Below are 21811 nucleotides of genomic sequence, written 5' to 3' on the forward strand. Positions count from 1 at the left end.
ACGTTTGAATTTAAGGAGGAATAACCTCCACTTTTCCCACTTATTTGTCATCTTGAATTATACTGAAAATGATTCCAGTGGAAAACCACACGTATATTCTGTCAACCAGTAATTATATAACTTCAATAATAAACTTGAGAATAGTACATAAGTTTACATGCTCGGTGGCCCACAGCCAAGTTGGCTTAATGTATAATACTATAATTTACAAGGACACAGATGAAGAGTCATTACAAGTCTTGAAACCCTTACAACTGTAACCAGGATAATTGTATAATACATTGCTTTCGACCTTTCTTCACAAATTCAATCATCATAGTCAACCAAAACAAGCATTTTAAGAGAACACATGGAAATTTTAGTCAGCATCATCCGCAGAGAAGTCAGGCTCAGGGGGTTTCTGTAGTTTCACTAACTCCCTGGCAGTCTTGGCAAGTCGATTGCGATGTACACCACGTAGAGTGTGCGCAGCAAACTTTGAGGCTAACAAGGCAGCACCAAAGCTGTAGGAACTGCCACCAACATTTTCATGAGTTCCGTCTGACTCATCTTCCTTTTGACGAAGCTTCATAATTTTCTTTTTTGAATACCGACGCCATGCTGCTTGAATAAAGCATGCAGCCCAGGTCCTCCATTGTTGGGAGTAAAAACGGAAAGTGTGTTGAACCTGTCTACTGTGAAGGCGCCTAAACTGACTAGCAACAAATTTTAACTCATCAGCAGTTAAGGCAAAAGCCTCAACCTCCATTAATGCCTTAACTGTTCTAGTAGAAGATGGAAGATTAGAACCAGATTTAGGATCCAGGGCCCAGGTTAAAAGCTCCTCCCCACAGAAGTCAGCCTCTTTTAGAAAACCGCGGTTGAAAAATCCACTCCTCCCACCATCTGTGGTAACACTCTCAAGGCGACCACGTATGATGAACAACATCTCATCAACTGGATCTCCTTCCCGAACAATGTAAGTATTCTCTGTAAATAAACACGGTTTCAGTCTCTCACATATGGCATCAAGCAATCTCTCATCCATACTCTCAAATAGTGGAACCTACAAATCCATGAAAAGCAATCAAAGAATTAACAAACTCAGATGCTCAAACATAGTTTGATAAGTTAATCTAAGAGACATCAATTCCAAAAAATTTCAGAGAGAGGCTTCTGCATGATGTAATTCTAAAAGAATTTGGAAAGCAAATCTAGAGAGTCAGCGAAAGGACCAATTACACATAACCTTGGGTGGTTGTTTTGCTGTAAATACTATAACCAGTAACCATAAATATTGAACTGATTACCACAAGTTTATTCTTTTAAGTATAATAAGTTGGTCCTTAGTTTGTCAGAGAAAAGAGTGGTCTTATTTAGTCGCACATTTCAGATAGAGGGCCTTCTTGGTATTTTGTTTATTTTCAAGTGTTTGAAAGCATACCCTCCTCACTAAGGCCAAACAGAGATGACGCTTAATATCTCTCCGAAGATCCTTTGGTAGACTCTGAACTAAATTTTCTTCATCTACACCCCGCGTTGCCAGCCACTTATATTGGTCATACCGTCTCACACGCTCTCTAAGATCTTGTGGGAGTAAGCGATGGTGCATCCACTGTTCTGAATCACGCCTTTTGACTCTCATTTCCTCAAGCCTAATGGTGAGAGATTGAAGATATGTCTGTAATCATGGGAAACACAGAGATCTCAGTATCAACTATCAAATACAAATAATCTTCTCTTTCATACTTTAGGAAATAAACTTCACAGCTATGTATTTGCAAGGCCATTCTGCGATAACAAGAAACAATATTTTGAACTTAAAAATATGAAGTGTATCAGTGTGTCCATGTGAATGTACAATTGATTTAATTTGGTGTGCTTGAATAAGCTTATCCAGAAGCACTTTTAGGAGAATAAAATAAGAAAAAAATAAAATAAGCTTCTCTATAAGTTAAAATAGCTTATGCATAAGTTAAAAATAGTCTTTTAGAAAAACTATGAGAGCTTTTACAAAATAGCTTATGAAGAAAAATAATTTTAGCTTATGAAGAAGTTCATTTTATTTTTTTCTTTTTATTTTCTTCTCCTATAAGTACTTTTGAAGAAGTTTATCCACACAGGCCCGTAATGCATAACCATACATTGACCCTGACATATAAGGAGGGAGTTAGGTGAAAGTGTGAGAGCATTAGAAGAGTTAATCTTGACAATTTAATTTTACATTGAAAGTCAAGTTTAGGGGTCAGTTTGTTTAAACTTAAATAAGAAATTTTAAAACAAATTCTTTTTTAAAAAGTGCTTATTTAATAAGCAGATAAAATTTAATTCTCAAAATAACCATCAATTGATTTTTTTTTTTATGCAGAAACAAATTAGACAAGCACACTAAAAAAAATAGAAAGTTACTTATTTGATTAAAATAAGTATTTTTTTCAACAAATAAGTTTAAACCAATTGACCCTAGTTCTCAGGCTTTCGTTTGATACTCGTTATTCATAACATCATATATATATATATATAGTGTGCCCGCGCATGCATGTGTGCTTCAAAGTTTACAATATCTTGATGGGTGCCATAAGAGGCAACATGAAATGAAAAGTTGAGGGAAATAAAATTGTTATGTGACAAAAGTGCCTTGCCTTTTTCTATTATTAGTATTATAAAAAATTGCTTAACAGTTTAAAACAGGATACATTTCATCAATGTGTCGTGTCAAACTCATGTCTGTGTCCGTCTGTTGGCACCAAAATAGTGAGTTCACAGGTTAAGACAAAATTTACCAATAATAGCATTCATCTTCAACATGCTTTAGCCAGAGAAAAAAGACAAGTGGTAAGTGGCAAGTCAATATTTTGCATATGGAACATATATCAAAATAGAAAGTAACTAAATGAATATTGAGGGGCTAGATACTCCATTATGACACTACTTAATTTCTTTTAATCCCACTCACACCATACATACAATTACAACATTTAATTCCATTTAATCACTTGGATATTGATATTGTTAAATGTTAATAAGCATGAACATTAACATTGGGTAATTCAACTATTCAAGTATCCAGTCTATTTGACACGAACAATTACAAGCCCATGGAAACTCCAGCATGTTCTGAACAAACTGAATGACAAGACATCCAGCAACCTTACTTTCATGATATGTTAAGCTCAATGATTTGAAGTATACCTGCATGTTGCCAATCAGAAGGGCAAAAAGGATGAGGCCACTTATAGCTAGTGCTATTGAAAAGATAACCTCCCCAGGATAGGTGCTAGTTTGAAGCCCCTGGCCAAGTGTACTGCAGTGAAGTCAATGAAAAGTTGGTATAGGTATATCAAATAAGGGGAGAGAAAGGGAGGGGGTAGGGGAAGAAGATGCCAAACAAATAATTTTTTCTATAGACTAAATCTGAAAATGTAGATCACATACTTTAGCCAAAAGCCCTACTGTTTAAAAGTAAAGTCCCCAAAAATACTCAGAATTTGTAGAAACTAGAATCAGGTGATTGTTAATGCATTTGACTATTTGCAGAACCAGACCTTTTACTTTTCTGAACTGATACAGAACCGATATCAGTACCAACAAGAAAGGTTACAGGTTGAATCTGTCACAATCAGTTTCTGTAATAGCGGAAAATATAAGATAAAAGGAGATGCGGCAGTTTCTTTGAGGGACGTCCAAACCTCCCACTCTTTTTGCATATTTTTTTCACAATTTCTTTCCTTTTAGTCCCTCTTCTACTCATCCAAATAAGCAGAAAGAAATTTTTACACTTCTTTTCTTCCTGTTTTATCCCCATTCAAACAACAATTTTTTACTTTTTTTTTCCTATTATCTCTATCCCTCCTATTTCTTTCTTCCCTAATTCATTCTTCATCTAAACAGTGTTAACAAAAGGAATGTTCAAGAGGTTCAAGTGCAACCCAAATAGAGTTTAATTTACCTAATACCCACTCCATTACTGATGCAACAATAACCAACAGTTTTTCCATCTAATTTGTTTGAACTAAAATCACTAATACATTGTTTGATAACTATGTAGAAATAATATAATCACCGCAATGGGAAATACATACTTCTGGAGAAATGCTTGGTATATCAGTATGTTGTGATACATTCCATAATTAGTACAAATTTGATTTTTTTTATTTGTACAGATTTTGTTCCATTGTATTTTTGATTTGTACAGATTGTGTTCCATTGTATTTCTATCCTTAATTAGGTTGCTAACAGCTTATACATAAGTCTTATATTCACTCTTTGAAAGATAGAATTACAATAATATTCAGATTATTATCTTTCAAGTTGGTATCAGGGCCTCCGATCCAGGGGGCTCTGCTTCTGCATTTTTACAGGCAGCCTTCATTGCTGCAGTTGATACTGTTTCAGTGCCAGTCACTGCGTATACCACTGGCCACCATCTGACACTGTCAGTCACCTTCCACCGTCGTCATTGGAATGTCTAGGGGCCTTTATGGACTCTCTCAGCAAGACATCTAGCTCTTGTTCCCTAACCATGATTGGTAAGAGTTCTAGCTTCCTATCCTTTAATGCTTCTGGTACTGAAAATATCTGGATTATAGACTCCAGTGCTATTAATCATATGACACCTCACTCTTTTTATTTTTCATCCTACACCTTTTAACTGGTAACCAACACATCACTGTCGCTAATGGTTCTCATACCCCCATTACTGGTTGTGGTAACATTTAACTTCAATCTTCCCTTCATTTGAACAATGTGCTCCATATTCACAAACTATCTAATAACCTCTTGTCTATTCATAAAATCACCAAGGACTTAAACTATGTTGTGACATTTTCCCACTCCCATTGTGTTTTCCATGATCTTACCATGGGGAGGACGATTGGAATTGCTAAAGAACAAGGCGGGTTATACTACTTGCAGCGTGAGGACAATAAAGAGTGTACCAGACAGAAGGCTCTCACTTCCAATCATCAGATAGGTTCATAACCTTGATCATCCTCCCAAATATGGCTTCAACACAGGCATCTAAGTCATCCTCCGTTTAGTGTCCTTATTTCCATTTTTGTTTACAAAAAGGTCAGTTGAGTCTTTTCATTGTGATGTTTGTGAGTTTGCTAAACACCATCGAACTTTTCTTCCCAGTACTAATAACAGTTCTAAACCTATTGATCTTGTTCATTCGGATGTGTGGGGACTTGCACCTATCAGTAATATTTCTAGTGCAAAGTGGTTTGTTTCTTTTATTGATGACTGTACTCAGGTTACCTAGATATTTCTCATGAAAGACAAATCTGAAGTTTTCCAATTATTTGTAAACTTTTACCGTTAATTCAAACACAATTTGGGAGCCAAATTAAAAGATTGTGTTCTGATAATGGGATAGAGTATGTGAATCAAAACCTTTCTAATTTCCTCAAAGATAATGGTGTTGTTCATGAGTTAACTTGTGTGGACACCCCTCAACAAAATGGAATTACAGAAAGAAAAAATCGACATCTCCTTGAGGTTACCAGAGTTTTACTCTTCCAAATGCCTGTTCCTAAGTCTTATTGGGGGGAAGCTATTTAACCGCTACTTGATAAATAGGTTACCATCTCGTATTTTAAATGGTGTTAGTCCTACTCAACTCATGACCACATTCTATCCGTTTGTTCCCATTATAACTAGTCTTCAAAGTTCGTGTCTTTGGATGTTCTGTCTTTGTTCATGTTCACGGTTCCCATTGGGAAAAGTAAGATCCTCGCGCTATCAAATGTGTCTTCATAGGTTATGCCTCAAACAAAAAGGGGTACAAATGTTATCACCCTCAAAGTCGTTGTGTTTATGTTTCCAAAGATGTCACTTTTCATGAAACTAAGTCTTTCTTCACTAGTCCTTCGCTTCAAGGGGAGAATAGTCTAGAAGCTGAGATCCCTGAGTTGTCATGTTTTCCCTTGTTATAGGATTCCACTAAGAGGATGACAAAGACCTTGAACCAGCATCATCACCAGTTCAACATAAGGAGGACAAACGCTCTGGGAACCAGTACCAACGAAGAAAAAAACCCAACTTGGTCCAACAGCAACTTCAATCATCCGAACTGGAGGTAAGAACTCATACTCTTGAGGACACCTTAGATGCCTCTTGTGAATCTAACCTAGATGATTTGCCAATTGTCTTAAGAAAAGGAAAAAGTTCTTGTGCCAAATATCCTATATCCCAATTTGTGTCTACTAAAAACCTTTCTCTACAACACCAGAGTTTTATTTTAGCTATTGATTCTATCAGAATCCCTAAATCAGTACAAGAAGCCTTAAAAGATGAGAACTAGGTTCAAGCCATGAATGAAGAAATGGGTGCATTGGAAAGGAATGAGACTTGGGAGATCGTAAAGAAACCGAAAGACAAAAAGGCAATGGGTTTTAGGTGGATATATACAGTTAAATATAAGGCTGATGGCACATTGGACCGGTATAAGGCGAGGTTGGTTGCAAAGGGATGCACCCAAACCTATGGGATTGATTATGAGGAGACATTTTCTCTAGTGGCAAAAATGAATACAGTCAGGATCATCATCTCCTTAACAACACACTTTGGTTGGGAGATGCATCAATTCGATGTTCAAAATGTCTTCTTACATGGAAGCTTGGAAGAAGAAGTGTACATGGAGATTCCACCTGGATATGGTGCCACTAATGGAAGAAATAAAGTTTGCAGACTAAAGAAGGCCCTATATGGTCTCAAGCAGTCTCCTCAGGCTTGGTTTGGTAGGTTCACTCAAGCTATGATATCTTTAGGGTACAAGCAAAGCCAAGGTGGCCATACTCTCTTTATAAAACACTCCCAAGATGGTAAACTTACTTTGCTCTTGGTCTATGTTGATGATATAATTATTGCAAGCAATGATGTGCTTGAAAAACAGACCTTGAGGGAGAGGTTAGCAGCCCAATTTGAGATAAAGGATCTCGGGAAGCTAAAGTACTTCCTCGGGATAGAGGTTGCATACTCTAGGCAGGGTACCTTCATTTCTCAGAGAAAACATATACTTGATCTCCTCAAAGAAGCTAGCAAGTTGGACTGTAAAACCACTAGAGCGCCCATAGAGCAAAATCACAGGATTGAAAATGATGAAGAAATCCCAAAGGTAGAGAAGACACAATACTAGAGACTTGTTGGAAAACTTATCTACTTATCCCACACCAGGCCTGATATAGCCTATGTAGTTAGTGTGATTAGTCAGTTCATGCATGACCCAAGAGAAAGACATTTCTAGGCAGTAAATAGGATCATTCAATACTTGAAGTCTTCTCCAATAAAGGGATTGTTGTTTAAAAAAAAGAAAAATTGATCCATGAAAGTATATACTGATGTTGACTATGCAGGATCAATTGTTGATAGGAGATCTACCATAGGATACTGCATGTTCTTGGGTGGAAATTTAGTAACATGGAGGAGTAAGAAGCAAAATGTGGTTGCAAGATCAAGTGCAAAAGTAGAATTCAGAGTTATGGCTCAAGGGGTTTGTGAGTTGTTATGGATGAAGATCATACTTGATGACCTCAAAATAAAATTGAAGCTCCTATGGGACTAGTTTGTGATAATAAGTCCGCCATCAACATTGCACACAATCCAATTCTAAATGATTGAACAAAGCACATAGAGATAGATTGACATTTCATTAAGGAGAAATTGGACAGTGGTCTTATAGCCACCAAATACATCCCTTCAAAGCTTCAGTTGGCAGATATGTTCACCATGGGACTTCCCATGGAGCAGCTTCAAGACCTTACTTGCAAGTTGGGAATGATAGATATACATTCACCAGCTTGAGGGCGAGTGTTATGATACATTCCATAATTAACACAGATTTTATTCTGTAATTAGTACAAATTTTATTTTTTTGATTTGTACAGATTTTGTTCCATTGTATTTCTTTCCTTAATTAGGTCGCTGACAGCTTATAAATAAGTCTTGTATTCAATCTTTGAAAGATAGAATTACAATAATATTCAGATTATTATCTTGCAAGTCAGTATTTAAGTCAGACTTCACATAGAACATACTTGTTTCAGTCTTTCTAATGGCCGTTAGCCTGTTATGGAATGTGCGGCACAAATGTCCAAAGGAAACAAACTTAATTACCTCAAATTCTGGAGCCCCCACCATAAACAGTAACAGTATTTGGAGATGAACTTCTTAGATGAAATGATGCCAGAAGACAAGACTTGCCCGAAAATTCCATAATCAAAATGTGCAGGATCACCATCTGCAGAGCACCTTGACTGAATATCTTCACTTGTTTTATTCCAAGCACTATAACCTTCCATGTGCCGGTTCCCACAATATAGGAAATTTTCTTTGCACCCAATGTCACTGCAAGCCTTCTGCCAGCATGTGTCATTGCGTTCAATAGCTAACAAGTACCAAAAAGCACCAACTATCTGCAAATAATCATTGGTGGAATAAGGCAGGGATTTGACAGAATTAAGCATCATAAAAAAAACAAAATAAAACAAAAACTTACATGACTGGCAAGCATGTATAGCAGCAAATAATATGCAGCCCCTGCCCATGCAGTTTCAGCAAAGACACCGGCTGTTCTCTTAAGCTCTGAAGTCAACGGTACCATTCGGAGAAATCTAGGAACATACTGAAGCAAGATAATGTACAACAAGGCCTGCTTTGTTGCTAGTACATCTGAACCTTTTGACCTCTGAAGAAATCTCCAAACCACAATCTGAATACAAAAACAAATAAAAGAAACCAAAAGTAGGACTGAGTTTTCTTATGCTTCTCAAAATTGCAGACAATAAGGACAAACATTAGAGTTATGCAAATTTCCGCTGTAACTTTTAATGGATGTCCACTAAGCAGTCACAAAGAAGTGTTTTGAATATATTAGTGAATGTCTCCGGTAAGCAATTGCAAATTTTTCAGCAGAATATTAAAAATAGAAATAATAATCAAAAGTTAAAACAGTTAAAATAAATTTATAAGTGAATACCCTTGTTTATTAGTTTCAAACCAAAGAAAACAGGATTGGGGAACTTTATTGTATTAATGACACCAACCCTAGATCAAAACACAAAAATAAACATGGAGGGGATATCAGCCATGATATTGTTTTATAGCAATCCAAAGTGAAAGATAGCAAACTACAAACACGTTTAGTACAAGAGGGTCATAAATCAAGCAGCAGAAAAAGATGACTAAAGATAATAACAGTTTTTTCTGACCTGTGGTATCGGCAACACGGATAGGAAATCAATGATGAAATACCGCTGCAAGTATCGCTTGGCTATCTGTGCAGAATCTATCACAAGCTCACCACGCCCAAAGACACGAGAAGATGGAGCAATATAAGCAGTACGGAATTGGAGAGCCATGTGTATAAGATAGAAAACATCAACCATTGTCCTTAAGGTTGTAACTATTGTTGCCAACTTTCGGTCTATGCCAAGACAATGAAATGAATCATTAATGACTGGTAGATAAAAAAATAGTGGATCTATAGACACGGCCAAAATGCATGAGATAACAAAAAGTTTGTTCCATAAGAGCAGAAACTTGTCTTGAGGATCAAATATCTTCTTTTCTGACACTTTAAGATCTTCCGGGAACACTGCCCTAGATACTCCCAACCCAAGCGATCGCCCAATTGATTTCAATCCTTCAGATCCCCTTCTCATTCCCCTTTTGAAAGACCTAGAAGTTGTGCTGCTTCCATGACCATGGCTTAATTTATCAATATTAAATCCAGATTTTATAACTCCGGCATCAGAAGATGAAGATAGTGTAGAATCCAAGGCCTCCAACCTAGAAATTAACAGCATGCACAGAAACAAATCACTTTTGTCTGAAATTGCAGCTAAGTATTTGCATATTCATAAACAGGAATTATGCCAAGATCAATTCTAGATTAGAGAAAGGCAAAGAGGAAATCAAGAAATAAGAGAATGCTTTATCAAATATCATGAGACTTAAGGTCACTATGAGCTGAATACAATAAACATCAATTCAATTTAAGAAAGCTATGTCAACAAGATTCATGTAAATCATTTTAAAGTTACAGGTCAGAATAGTTTCTCTAAGGTTCAACCGGACATCCATCTAGCAAAATTTCAAAATGGCAAATTTTCTACTTCTTATACCGTTAAAGCGTACAACTCAACTAACTGAATGAGTGACATAGCAGATGGTTAAGTGGTTATATATCCTTGCATGCTTTATGGCCAAAAAAGCAATTCAATATACTGATGCAAAAAGTTTATTTCATATCAACATAATTTATCTTTGCAAATTGCAATAACCTAAATTTATTCTAAAGTTGGAATTTAGAAACTGCAATAACTTACACGAGCTAAGAACATGCAAATAAATATTATTAGCATCACTATCTTCTCCTTCATATCTCTACCATAACTTCTCAATGAAAATATATTGGATACCTCAAAAAATTTTCCCGCTGGCCACCCATGTATTCTGACTTGGGACCACAGTCAAACATCTTTCAACAGTTGATCACATATGAACAACCTGCATAGAAACAAACAAAATTCAAAACAATGAACAATAACAATAATAATACTGCCAACTTCAAGCTCAGATTCCAATTGTTCATCACAAGCCTCGGGGTAGAGGTTTCTGATTCAAATCTGGAAAGTATATATATTCCAAGAAATACCATTGCACAGATTTAAAACTTATGCTCATGTTTACTTTCTTCGGGTGTTAAATCAAATGTATATCTACACTTTATAATGAAGATTGATTGCACCAGCCAAATGAAACTAAAGTTGCCCACTTGCTTGTTGTATCATCTTCCTTCCAGCATAATATTTGTGAAACTTTTCATCCTCTAAACCAAACTGCTGTTTACTCTATAGTTCTCATAAAGTATCTCAACATAGTTAAATCGAAGACCCATACTCTTAAGCTAGCATTAAAAATCCCTGGAAATACCATTTTCTAGATGTTCCATCCATAGAGAAATAATCATTGCCAACTTTCTGCCTCTCTTCACCCAGCTCTAATTTCTTGATTCATAAAGCAGATCAATGTCACAAACTCTGAAACAGCTATTTCAAGAAATTTTCAAAAACAACTTTCTGCCTCTCTTCACTCACCAGCTATTGGTAATCAACCACTCAGCTAAGCCTTATCTCTCTCACACACACAGATATATATAAAATTGTAATGGTACAAAATTAAAATTAAGGTAGATGATGAATTCATAGGAGAAATTGTCATGAACTAAATGTTAAAGGAGTAGAATTTGTTATCCCTTAAAAATGAAAGACGTCCAGAACATAAAAAAAAAAAAATGCTATAAAACAATTAAAATAAAGGTCCTCAGTCGTTGAAGTTCAACATATGCAGAATTATCATGTTCAACATTCAACAATAAGGCTAGCCTTCAACATCTCACTGTCTCTGCAAAATCATCTTCAAGAACACCACATAATATCATAAATCAAGAGAAAACCTCGGTTAAGAACCGAGAGCAGACGGTGACCGGCGACCGGAAATTTTGCCGCCGGTGAGGGATTGTCGTCAACGCCTATTGGAGTAAAAATTACCAAAAACAAAACCAGAAAAAGTTAACGAAAATTCTCTTTCCATATCTTATCAACAAATATTAAGACTCCTAAAATTTCTCCGCCTAACCAGGATTCGCGGTAGGGTTAACTGTCGCTGAAGTTCAAGTCCAACACAAGAGCAAGTAAAACCTCAGCAACTCTCTCACACCAAAACCGAAATTAAAATTCGATAAACATGCAGCAATTCAAATCAAATAGATAATTAGAAAGTGAAACGCTTATTCATTCCATCAAGACTAAGCAAGGAAGGTGGAAAAGGAGGGAACGAACCTCGTCGGAGAGAAATGAGCGATGCTGAACGGAACGAGAAGATGGAGTGAGGAGCGAGAATGAGAAGAAAGCATTTATGGCGGAATCTCGGTCCCTCACAGATTAAGTCGCTGTCATCACAAGAGCGGAGAAAAGGAAAGAGGAAGCAACACAGCCAGATATTAAATTAAAGCAAAATACACAAAAAAAAAAAAAAATGCTGTAATAACCGGTATTACAGGGGATAAGACAATAACAATATTCATTCTTAACCAATAATATTCAACACAGTTGTTAATGATTGAATTTATTAATTAAATATACTGTCAGGAATTTGATTGTGGAAATACTTGTTTTTTTTTTTAAAAAAAATATTCATTCTTATCCACAATAATGTTACGCTCTTTTGATTAACTAAAAAAAATATTTTTCTCTCATTTTTTTCACTTTTATTTTTAAGTATAAAAATTTGATCCCTAAAATGCTTTGGTCAGTTTTTTTTCCAGCAACAATGTTAGTATGCGACAAAGATTAATATAGTAAAGTGACCCAAAGATTAACTTGGCCAAACAAAAATATTTTAAAAAATTCAAATAGAATTTTTTTAAAATTTAAATAAAGTTTAATGATTATATATTATTATTGTAAAAAAATTAAATAATTAATATAAAATCAATAATCTTATCATATATAATAATTTATAATAATAAAATAACAGTATAAAACACTATACCGTCAGCATACTTATTTTTTCATTTAGATAATTACACTGAAAAAAAAAAGATGAATGATAAAGACATATTTGCCCTTCTCATTTGATCTATAAAAGAAAATAATTAGACGCGCACATATTTGATTTTATAAACCAAAATAATTAGACTCTGTGCGCGTCGGTGCCCGTCAGATTAGATAGTTATAGTTAGATTCTTGGCTTTTTTTCGTACCTAATTTGATAAAACATTTTTAGAAAAAGAAGAAGGAAATACCAAATCCTAATGCGCTTGTAATTTTGTGACGGCTATAGTGTTATGACTTATCCGATATCAGACAACGAAAAAAGCAGCTGAAAAATAAATTCTACAAAGACACTTTTTCTTGGTGTCTAGTTTTACTCGTTAATCTCGGGTAGGTTTTGACCTTTTCGGTCTCGGCTTAATAACGGTCACAAGCAGATTCCTATTATAATTTTAAGAAAAAAAATTATATAGAATTACACAAATGCATAAAAATTTGAGAAAATCAATGTTGAGACTTGAGATCATTAGATTAGACAGTAAAAGCATCAATATAATTAAATTAAATGAATATTTTCTCTTTGATTAAATTTAAAACAATCATTTTTTTACAATAGTCATATCAAATCTATGATCTCATACGTTTTACTTCAACTCCCACCATTTGTCACCAACCCTAATGGATTAAAACAATCATTCTTATTTCATATACTTGTTAGAATAATATTTTTTTTAATTCTTTTACTGATATGCAATTTAATATTCATTATTTAATTCGAATTAATAGTTATCAGTCATCTTTTAGTAATTGGAAATAGTCCTTATAACTGGTAAAATAAAAAAAATTCATAATTGTTAAATTTGATTTAATTTTGGCTTAGTGAAGAACTACATGGCCTCCTCAAGTATGTGATTATTTAGTTTTTGATGTACATATTCATATTATCATATTTGGTATATCTACAGTCAATTTGTTTTAGTTTTTTGCAGCCACAAAATGTCAAAATCTTGCATTCCCGGCTAATACTGTTAGAATGACATATTTCTTCCTTTGGCGTTGGCCAATTGTAACATTTCCATTGCTAAAACAAACAGAGCTTGTTCTTATGAAGTGAATTTAATTTCTCTGTAGATTATTTATTTAATTATTGCATGTCTATCAATTCATATATGATGAGGATTGTTATCAGTGTATTTTAAACTTATTCTTTTTAATACATTTTTAATATTAATTAAAATGTATTAGAAACTAAAAAATTATAAGTAGAACTACTTATGATTATTTATATCAATTCTTTTGGCGTGTAAATATTCTCATTTATTATAAAAGAAATATATATTTGACTTAATTTATAAATTTAATTCCATAGCTGTATTACATTACGATGAATTAAGTAAGGTTAACTTATAGTTTCATTTTACTATTAGATTGAGAGGACTGTGTGTCCGTAAAATTGAAGAATGAAATTCAAACTTCAAATTTCATACAAATTATTCAAATTCCTAGGAATAATCCTTGATTGAATGACTTTATTAAAGGAGTGAACAAGCATTTAAAATGAGAGAAAAACGATTATAAGTTGATAATATAAAAAGATTTACATTATTTAATTATAATTCATTGTGCATAATAAATTTATTAATTTTTATCATAATTATTTTTAAAATCATATAAATAATGATTTATGATTAGACTACTAAAAGTGTTTTAACTTTTGGGGAATATTTTATAGATTTGATTAAGCGAAAATATTTTATATCTTGTATAAAAACGTCACTTGCAAAAATTATAGGTTTGATTAACACTTTTGGGAGAGACAAGGCCTCCTTTTATATACAACTTGATTCATAAATTTGTCCAATTACAACATACGTCAAATGTCAAATTTATGGTACTTTTTTCTTGTTCAGTGGCAACTATGCTATTTTCTTAAAAAAGACAAACATATGACAACTTTTCCTACCTATGACTCAACTTTGTTGTTTTGAACAAGTATATATAATTGTTTACAAAACTTTGATCTCGATTTAGTCTTGATGTAAAACGAATTATTGGATGTCAAATTGATTAAACTGACAACGATAATTTGATATTAAGTGTCAAGAAGTTTCAAAAGAAAGTCAATTACAGGGGAAAAAAATGTAACAAGAGGAATAAAATCAAATTTATAGGCAACTAATTTAACTCAAAAGCTATCTATTTTTATTTTTTTATCTGTTCGAAAATGGTAACCCATTGCTTAAGTACTCTTGGAAAACTACGTTTAAAATGAGAATATAATGAAAGAAAAAACAAGTGAAAAAAAACTCATACTAATTTTTTTATCAATAAATATTAATTATTATTTTATTAATTTTTTGTTGATAAAAAAATTAAACTTATAATAATTTTTTAATTATCCAATTAACCTTATATCTCTATGCAACTCACGCTAGTAACAAATGTTGCTTAATACTAAGAAAACTAGATCTTGTTTCATGAACATTATCCCAGGAAAGGGAAAAAAAAAATTAAAACTCATGTATAGTGGGCATGCATTTCAAGCTTTGGATCTTCTTCTTCTTCTTCTTCATATAAGGAATATAAGAACTAATTATTTATTGCAGTTTACTGATGATTAATACAATTTGAAGAACATAATTAAAAGAATGATAGAAAAAAAGCTAGACGAAGCCATAATACAACAAAACATGTGTGTGTGTGTGTATATATATATATGCATGATTCGTTGAAGGTGCATAGCAAATTAAGAAATTAATTGGTGATGTAATTAATTGCGGGGACGGGTATTTTCTGGGTTGGACGTTCCAGTGGCAACCTTTGCAACATCCATGGCTGATGCTTCGGACTTCTTATTGGAGTACAAGACGAAATAACCTAACACAGAGATTGCTACAAAGCCCCCAATGGCCATTTTCATGGGACACTGAGGCATTTTCTTACGTTGGTGAAGTACATCTGTCGAATGTTGCTGAGGTGCAGAAGAAACCTCTTTCATTTTTGCTTCAGCTTTTTCCATATTTACTCTTCCTCCTCCAACCATTTTCCTTTTCTTTCTAATTAACTTCCTCTCTATGTTTTATCTTCTTCAATGTTTCCTTGTGTGTGAGTTATATATCTATATTCTTATGACTCTGACTCTTTGCAAATCTATGTTATATATGTACGTACGCGCTAGCTTTAGTTAATTTTGTAGGTTATGGAGGAGAATATTTGTGGGAGTGGTAGGAAGGAATACAAGGCGAAAAACAATGCCATATGTGCAAGTGGAGTTTCTAGAGATGAAGTATTTGGCATTTGACACGTCCTGTGGTTGACCTTCAAAAATAGTTTGAAGGTGCAAAGGTCAAGGACATCCACAATTTCATAATTGATCGATTTGTTTCATCATAACTTTCTGCCAAGGTCAGGAATAGAGAATGTTAGGGTACGGAAAAACTTTATAAAGTTAAAAAATACAACTGTATTAACTAAGAAATATTATTTTTCTTAATTTAGGAAAATTATTTTCTTTGAGAAGTTTTCCTTAATTAGCTTAAATTTTGTTTTAATATTAATTATTTAAATTTTATAATGTTAATACTTTATATCCAATATAATAATAATATGCATGCACCGAGTGACATATTATTTTAGTATTTTGTACTAAAAATAAAATAAAACAAACGATCAATTAATACTTAAGACAGTTTCTGGGCAAATAAATATAAAAATGCACAACGCCAGATTTTTTTAATTTATAGCGCCAATTATATAGCGCTTACTTAAAAATTAGACGCGGAAGACATATACACCGCTTTTCAAGAAAGGCATTGTAAATGGAAACAAAATATACAACGTTTTTTTAAATCGTCATTGTATATATATTTTAAAAAAATAAGAAATTAGAAAATGTTAGGGGTTGTTTGGTTTGAGAAAAAAATTTCTATTTTTATTTCTTGTTTTTTATTTTTTGAAAAAAAAATTTCATTTCCATATTTTTAAAGTTTAGAAAATGTGTTTGGTTTAACTATTTTTATGTTTTTCAAAAATAAAAATATTAAAAATGTGTTTGGTTTAACTATTTTCAATAAAAGCTTATGAAATATATAATTTTCAAATAAAATTATAATATATTTCCTTTATAATAATTATTAAAATTATTGTATTATTTCAAATAATAAATAGAAATAATAAAAATATTAGACAAAGATTTTATTTTTTTTACTAAATATTTCATTCTCTCTAAATTCGCACTCATCCTTCAGCTTTCTCAGTATATTATCGACTTCGTCCCTGACCTGCAAACCTTTTCCCCCCTGCTTTGCTTCTCACTGGCCTCCTTTTGCCGCCACACCCAAGACCTTTCTTCGTCGAGGTCGTCATCATAAGAGGTTGAAACCTTTTCTCTCGCATAAACTCTTTTCCCCATAAATTCTTTCTCTCGTAAACCTCGTGCCCTTATTTCTCTTGTAAATTCTTACACCCTTGTGTAAACCCTATTCATTTTGTGACTGCGCTGTTGTCTTCAACTCGTTTTATTAACTTCGCATCCAAACAACTTCATCGGCGCATAGTTCCCCAGAGAAACCTCGATTTGTGGCAAACTTTGAAATCACTAGAAGATATTGTCGGAGGTATGCTACATGCTGTTGGAAGTTTAGGTTTTTTTTGTTATTCTCTTAAAGAAATTGTTTTTTTACATTGAAATGTTAGGCGTTTTCCATAAAGAAATTAGGTATTTGGTTCAAGGTTCTCTAAATTTTAGTGTTTTGCTTTGTGGTTACTGAGGGAGGATTTGTGTTTGATTTGTGTGTTACTATGCTTTGAATTTCACTGTCACTATGCTTTGTGCTTACTGACGTAGGAGACTTTTCTAAGCTTTATTTCATCTAGACCATGAGGACACAAATAAAATGCTATTCTCATGCTTAGAATCTTCTAAAGTTGAGTGCAATGGGATCTCGCTTGAGGTGGCATGTTAGAGATTGATTAAAACTCATTAATGGTTAATTGATTATGTACCTAACAACTTAAACTTCAAAGAGTGTTATGGTATATAGGAGGCAATAGCAATTCATGTAAGAAGGATAAAATTACCTCAATTCGATCTTTATCCCTAACAACATTGTGTGAAGTTAGCTAGTTATGTTTTGATTTTAGAAATTTTGCGTATGTAGACTTGAATACATGAATTTTGAATTATGTTATGTTCTGAACTCTTTCTTGGAATGTTTTGAAGGACCTTAAATTTTTTTTTCCTGCCTTTCTAGCTCCATCTTGTAGTTCTATTTTTTTTCTGGTTATAGAAATTTTGTTCAGTATCTTGAATATTGTTCAGTTTAGATTCATGCTTTATAAACTAGTGGAATCTTTTGAAATTTTGTAATAATGTCTCTGCATTCAATGGTTCTGGTTTTGAGGAGACTTGTAAGTTTTGGTACGATTTATGTTTATTTGAATCACTTTGGATTTTCTATTTTGGTCGTTTGTTTGATGATAGGAGTTACATTGTGGTTTTGTTTTCAAGGATCCTCTTAAGACTCTATTTTCAAGTGAAACCAAAGCCCACAACTTTGTTTTGATACCCTTTAAATCTGTTTTTGAGTTTTCCCAAAAGTTTGAGCCTTGTACAATGAATTTAGAAGAAAAACTCATTTTCTAGAAACTTGCATTTTGCAAACTTTTGATGCATGCCATATCCAAACCGCTTGCTAAAATTAAGTCAAACCAAAGCCAATTAGTCATATTTAATGCACACTAAATCTGTTTTCAAGTTCCAAAAGGTTTCGAGTTTTGTAGCTCAATTGCACAAAAAATCGTTTTCAAGAATTCCTTAAAATCACAAACTTTCAACGCACGCAGTTTTCTAATTGTAACTCCAATTTGGACAAAACCAAAACTCAGGATCTACATTTTAAGTGTACTAAATATATTTTGGGTACTTAGGATAGGATTAGAGATTGTGATATTTATATAATATCATATATGAAAATGTGAAATTAATTCAAATGATTTTATTCAATAAGCATAAAAAAGCTCACGTGCGTATAAGGTTCCCATTCACGTTAATAATCAAATTAAAAACTTATCAATTAAGAGTGTGAAAAACATCTCTGATCCAAAACAAGACTTATCATTTTTTTTACTAAAGGAAACAAATTAAGCAGCGGAATAACATAAAGTAACATGCTCAAAACATTATGCAATTAATACAAAAACTCATTTTCTAATGTTACATCCTATCAGAGTATTGTGTTTCAGTGTTCTCTAACATGAGGTTCTTTATAGTCATCCTCCTAATCATCTGCTCCTACGAATACAAAGTTTAAGATCATCACAGAATTCAAATACAAATAACACACCACTTATCGCGTAACATCACATCTCAACACTACACATCTCACAAATTTTCACATCTTTCACATACTCAAGAAACAAAACACAATATCATTCAACCAATCAATATTGATCAATACACAAGCGTTATGTAACAAATATACTAAAATTCAATCTTATATGTAATGTGGTACCATGTCAATAAAAAATCTTGTCGGGCACCTAGGAGTACATGACAAGACAGACCACACACTAGTAAGTCAGGTCACTCTCATCAGGTAAAATCATAGGAAGGCCAGTCAGGATTATGCTATTTTGAGAGAATGTTCCAACCATGTGGGATTGACACATGCTCAAAGGAGCACTCAAACCGGGTGTATTTACACCCAAGGTTTAGACTCCAAAGAGTTCGTCAGGACCTCTCCTTCCTGATTCAAGTCCAACCCAGAAAACATTTTAGCACACAGACTCTATCTATGAATTGTACAAAACATATGACTCTTCAATTGTTCTCAACATAATTTTCTCATCGTGCCTCAAAGTGGTAAAACTCTTCGGGTTCCTACGGTGGATTCCATCACAATACTCATTGCGCATTAAGTCATCACCCTTAAAGGGTCTTACAGTCGTGTGATTGTATGATTCATAACTAACAACTCAATGCAGACAACATCTCAATACACATGTGTGATCTCACAATTTAACACATACTCAACTTGTCGCTTAGACATAGTTCATCACATATTCAATGTCACTTACTCGCAATTTCAATAATAATTTTATGATCTCAATACAACAATTTATCATGCTAATTTAGTACCAAAATATAAATAATTTATACAGAAATAATTCTCACAACATGGGGAGTAAAACTCCTCAAATAATTTCACATAATCATATCAAAATCAAGGAATCAAAATCATAGGCCAAAAACAAGAAAACACCAAAAACACTCAATTTTATCAACCAATTTGCATCAGGACATCAATTGGTTCATCAAACACAACAATATCATAATTATAATCGTAAAAGGAAGAATTATAATTCAATAAGCATCTCAAAATAAACTCCAATTTAATCCTGTAAGGATCCCTACATATGTTCATTCTAACCCCAATTGTGATAAACTCATCCCTTACCTCTAAGCAGACTCACGTGTGTAGTCTGACAATGATAGCAGCGTCTCTAGCGGTTCCCTAAGATTCCTCAAACTTTTCCTCTGGTTTCTTTGTTAGAATTTCCAAGCGTTAGAGAGAAGGAGAAGAGATTGGAGCCTCCATTTTAATGTCTCCGTATGTTAATATAAAAAAATGACATAATAGGCCTCTATTTATAACTAGAGTACTCTTAACCTATTATTTATTCTATTTTTTTTATTTTATAAAAATGAACTCTATTTTACTCCCTATCAAATTAATAAATAAAACATCCTTTTTATTTTCTAACAACATATATTTATTTTATTTACCTTAAAACCATTATTTTAATTAATAAAACTATTTCTTCTTATTTATTTAATAACAAAAACCTAATTATTTTCTTAAAACTCTATTTATTTTTGAGTAAAATTCTTTTTAATTTATTTTAAAAAAAATGAGGTGTTGCAGAAATTATTGTTTCTCAGTGTTGCTCCCAAAAACTACCTCTTAGAAAGCCTAATTCAAAAAGGATCCTTAGGTGAGGTAGCTCAATGTGTAACACATTCTAGGTTTCTATTACTAGCTCAATGTGTTTTAGTACCATACTATACTCCAATTAGTGAGTCTTAGCTAGCAAAACCAAGACAAGATGATAAGAGCCAAAACTGTGCATTCTAGGTATCTTAGAAATGACTCAAAATGGTAAAAAGGCCAACTTTGACACTACATAGCTCTTTGCATAGAATGAATTTTTGGATGAAACCTTTTCCCATAGTTCTGTATTTCCAATGTCTAGTTTTCCCCAAAATCCATAGCCATTGGACTTAGATAGCTCATTTCGGACCCCTAAGTCCATTTTGATGCAAAACTAGTTCATTTGGTGATTTGAAAAGCCTAGATTTTGATCCGAGATGAATTTCGACGTGAGACCAATTTCTACAATCCTATTTTTAGGTGTATGAAATCTTTTTCGAGGATATACAAAGTTTATTCTCATGCATTTTAAATTCAACTTTGAAAACCATCTATTTTCTAACTCGTTTTTTTACTTGAAACTTGAAATGGAGTCATTTTCAAACCGTTTGAGCTTCTCAAGTGAAACCAAAGCGCACAATTTTATTTTGATACCCTCAAAATCTGTATTGTGTATTGTGTTAATGACTTGCTGTGTGTTTTTTGTCTTTGCAGCGTGCACCAAAGATCATGGGAATCAAGACTAGGAGCTAAATGACATCTAACTCGAGTTAATGACATTGGGAATTTAAGACTAGGTTTATAGTGCGTCTTTATACTTTCGTTATCTAATTGCCTATTGTAGTAGTACACTATATATGCATTTTGTATACTGAGTATGATGTTTGCAATGGCAACATCTTTGATTGTTATTTTGTGGCATTCTATCTGTACAACTCGATGTACTTTTTTTTATATAGTTTGGAACTTTGGATTATGTTTACTAGTTATGTAAAAGTTAGTTTTAAAAATAACTTGACTTTTTAGAATGATTGTGTGAATAGCTTAGATTATGTGCACAGGTTTGTTGGGCTGAAAACATGGATTGTGTGTATGTGATTGGAAAATATGAGAAGGAACCAAAGAAGGTTTAAAAAAAAACATATAGCACTTTTTACAATCATATGTTGTATATTTAAGTTTGTTCATACAACGCTTTCCAAAAAAATGTTGTATATAGTCACATATATATAGCGCTTTTTTTTTTGTAAAAAAATGTTGTATATAGGTTCATATATACAGTGTTTTTCTCGGTAAGCATTGTATATAGGTTTGCAATATACAACGGTTTTTTTTCAAACGCTA

At 33.2% G+C, this 21811-nt stretch overlaps 1 protein-coding gene and 1 long non-coding RNA gene across 2 annotated transcripts; one reads left to right on the forward strand and one right to left on the reverse strand.

The window, feature by feature from the left end:
• Nucleotides 1–96: 96 nt before the first annotated feature.
• LOC100784327 (probable cyclic nucleotide-gated ion channel 5) lies at nt 97–12013 on the reverse strand. The gene is made up of 8 exons (XM_003519101.5): nt 11823–12013; nt 10401–10488; nt 9189–9768; nt 8477–8689; nt 8095–8393; nt 3172–3283; nt 1424–1660; nt 97–1045 (listed from the first exon to the last, which is right to left on the reverse strand). Exons 2-8 carry the CDS (start codon nt 10457–10459, stop codon nt 359–361), a joined length of 2187 nt encoding a protein of 728 aa, XP_003519149.1. The 5' UTR covers nt 10460–10488; nt 11823–12013; the 3' UTR covers nt 97–358.
• Nucleotides 12014–16775: 4762 nt separating this feature from the next.
• On the forward strand, nt 16776–21378 carry LOC102659682 (uncharacterized). Its single transcript, XR_413263.4, has 2 exons — nt 16776–17152; nt 21182–21378. It is a non-coding gene; the product is annotated as an uncharacterized lncRNA (long non-coding RNA).
• The last annotated feature ends 433 nt before the right edge of the window (nt 21379–21811 follow it).

The sequence above is a fragment of the Glycine max genome, chromosome 2 (assembly GCF_000004515.6).
Source record: "Glycine max cultivar Williams 82 chromosome 2, Glycine_max_v4.0, whole genome shotgun sequence".
NCBI classification, from domain to species: Eukaryota; Viridiplantae; Streptophyta; class Magnoliopsida; order Fabales; family Fabaceae; genus Glycine; species Glycine max.

Coding starts and splice junctions, on each gene's coding strand:
- LOC100784327 (XM_003519101.5), bottom strand. CDS start 10,459: ATGTTTGACTGTGGTCCCAAGTCAGAATACATGGGTGGCCAGCGGGAA. Junction 8,690..9,188: donor CCGTGTTGCCGATACCACAG/GTCAGAAAAAAC, acceptor TTTTGTATTCAG/ATTGTGGTTTGGAGATTTCT. Junction 1,046..1,423: donor GTTTGGCCTTAGTGAGGAGG/GTATGCTTTCAA, acceptor ATGGATTTGTAG/GTTCCACTATTTGAGAGTAT.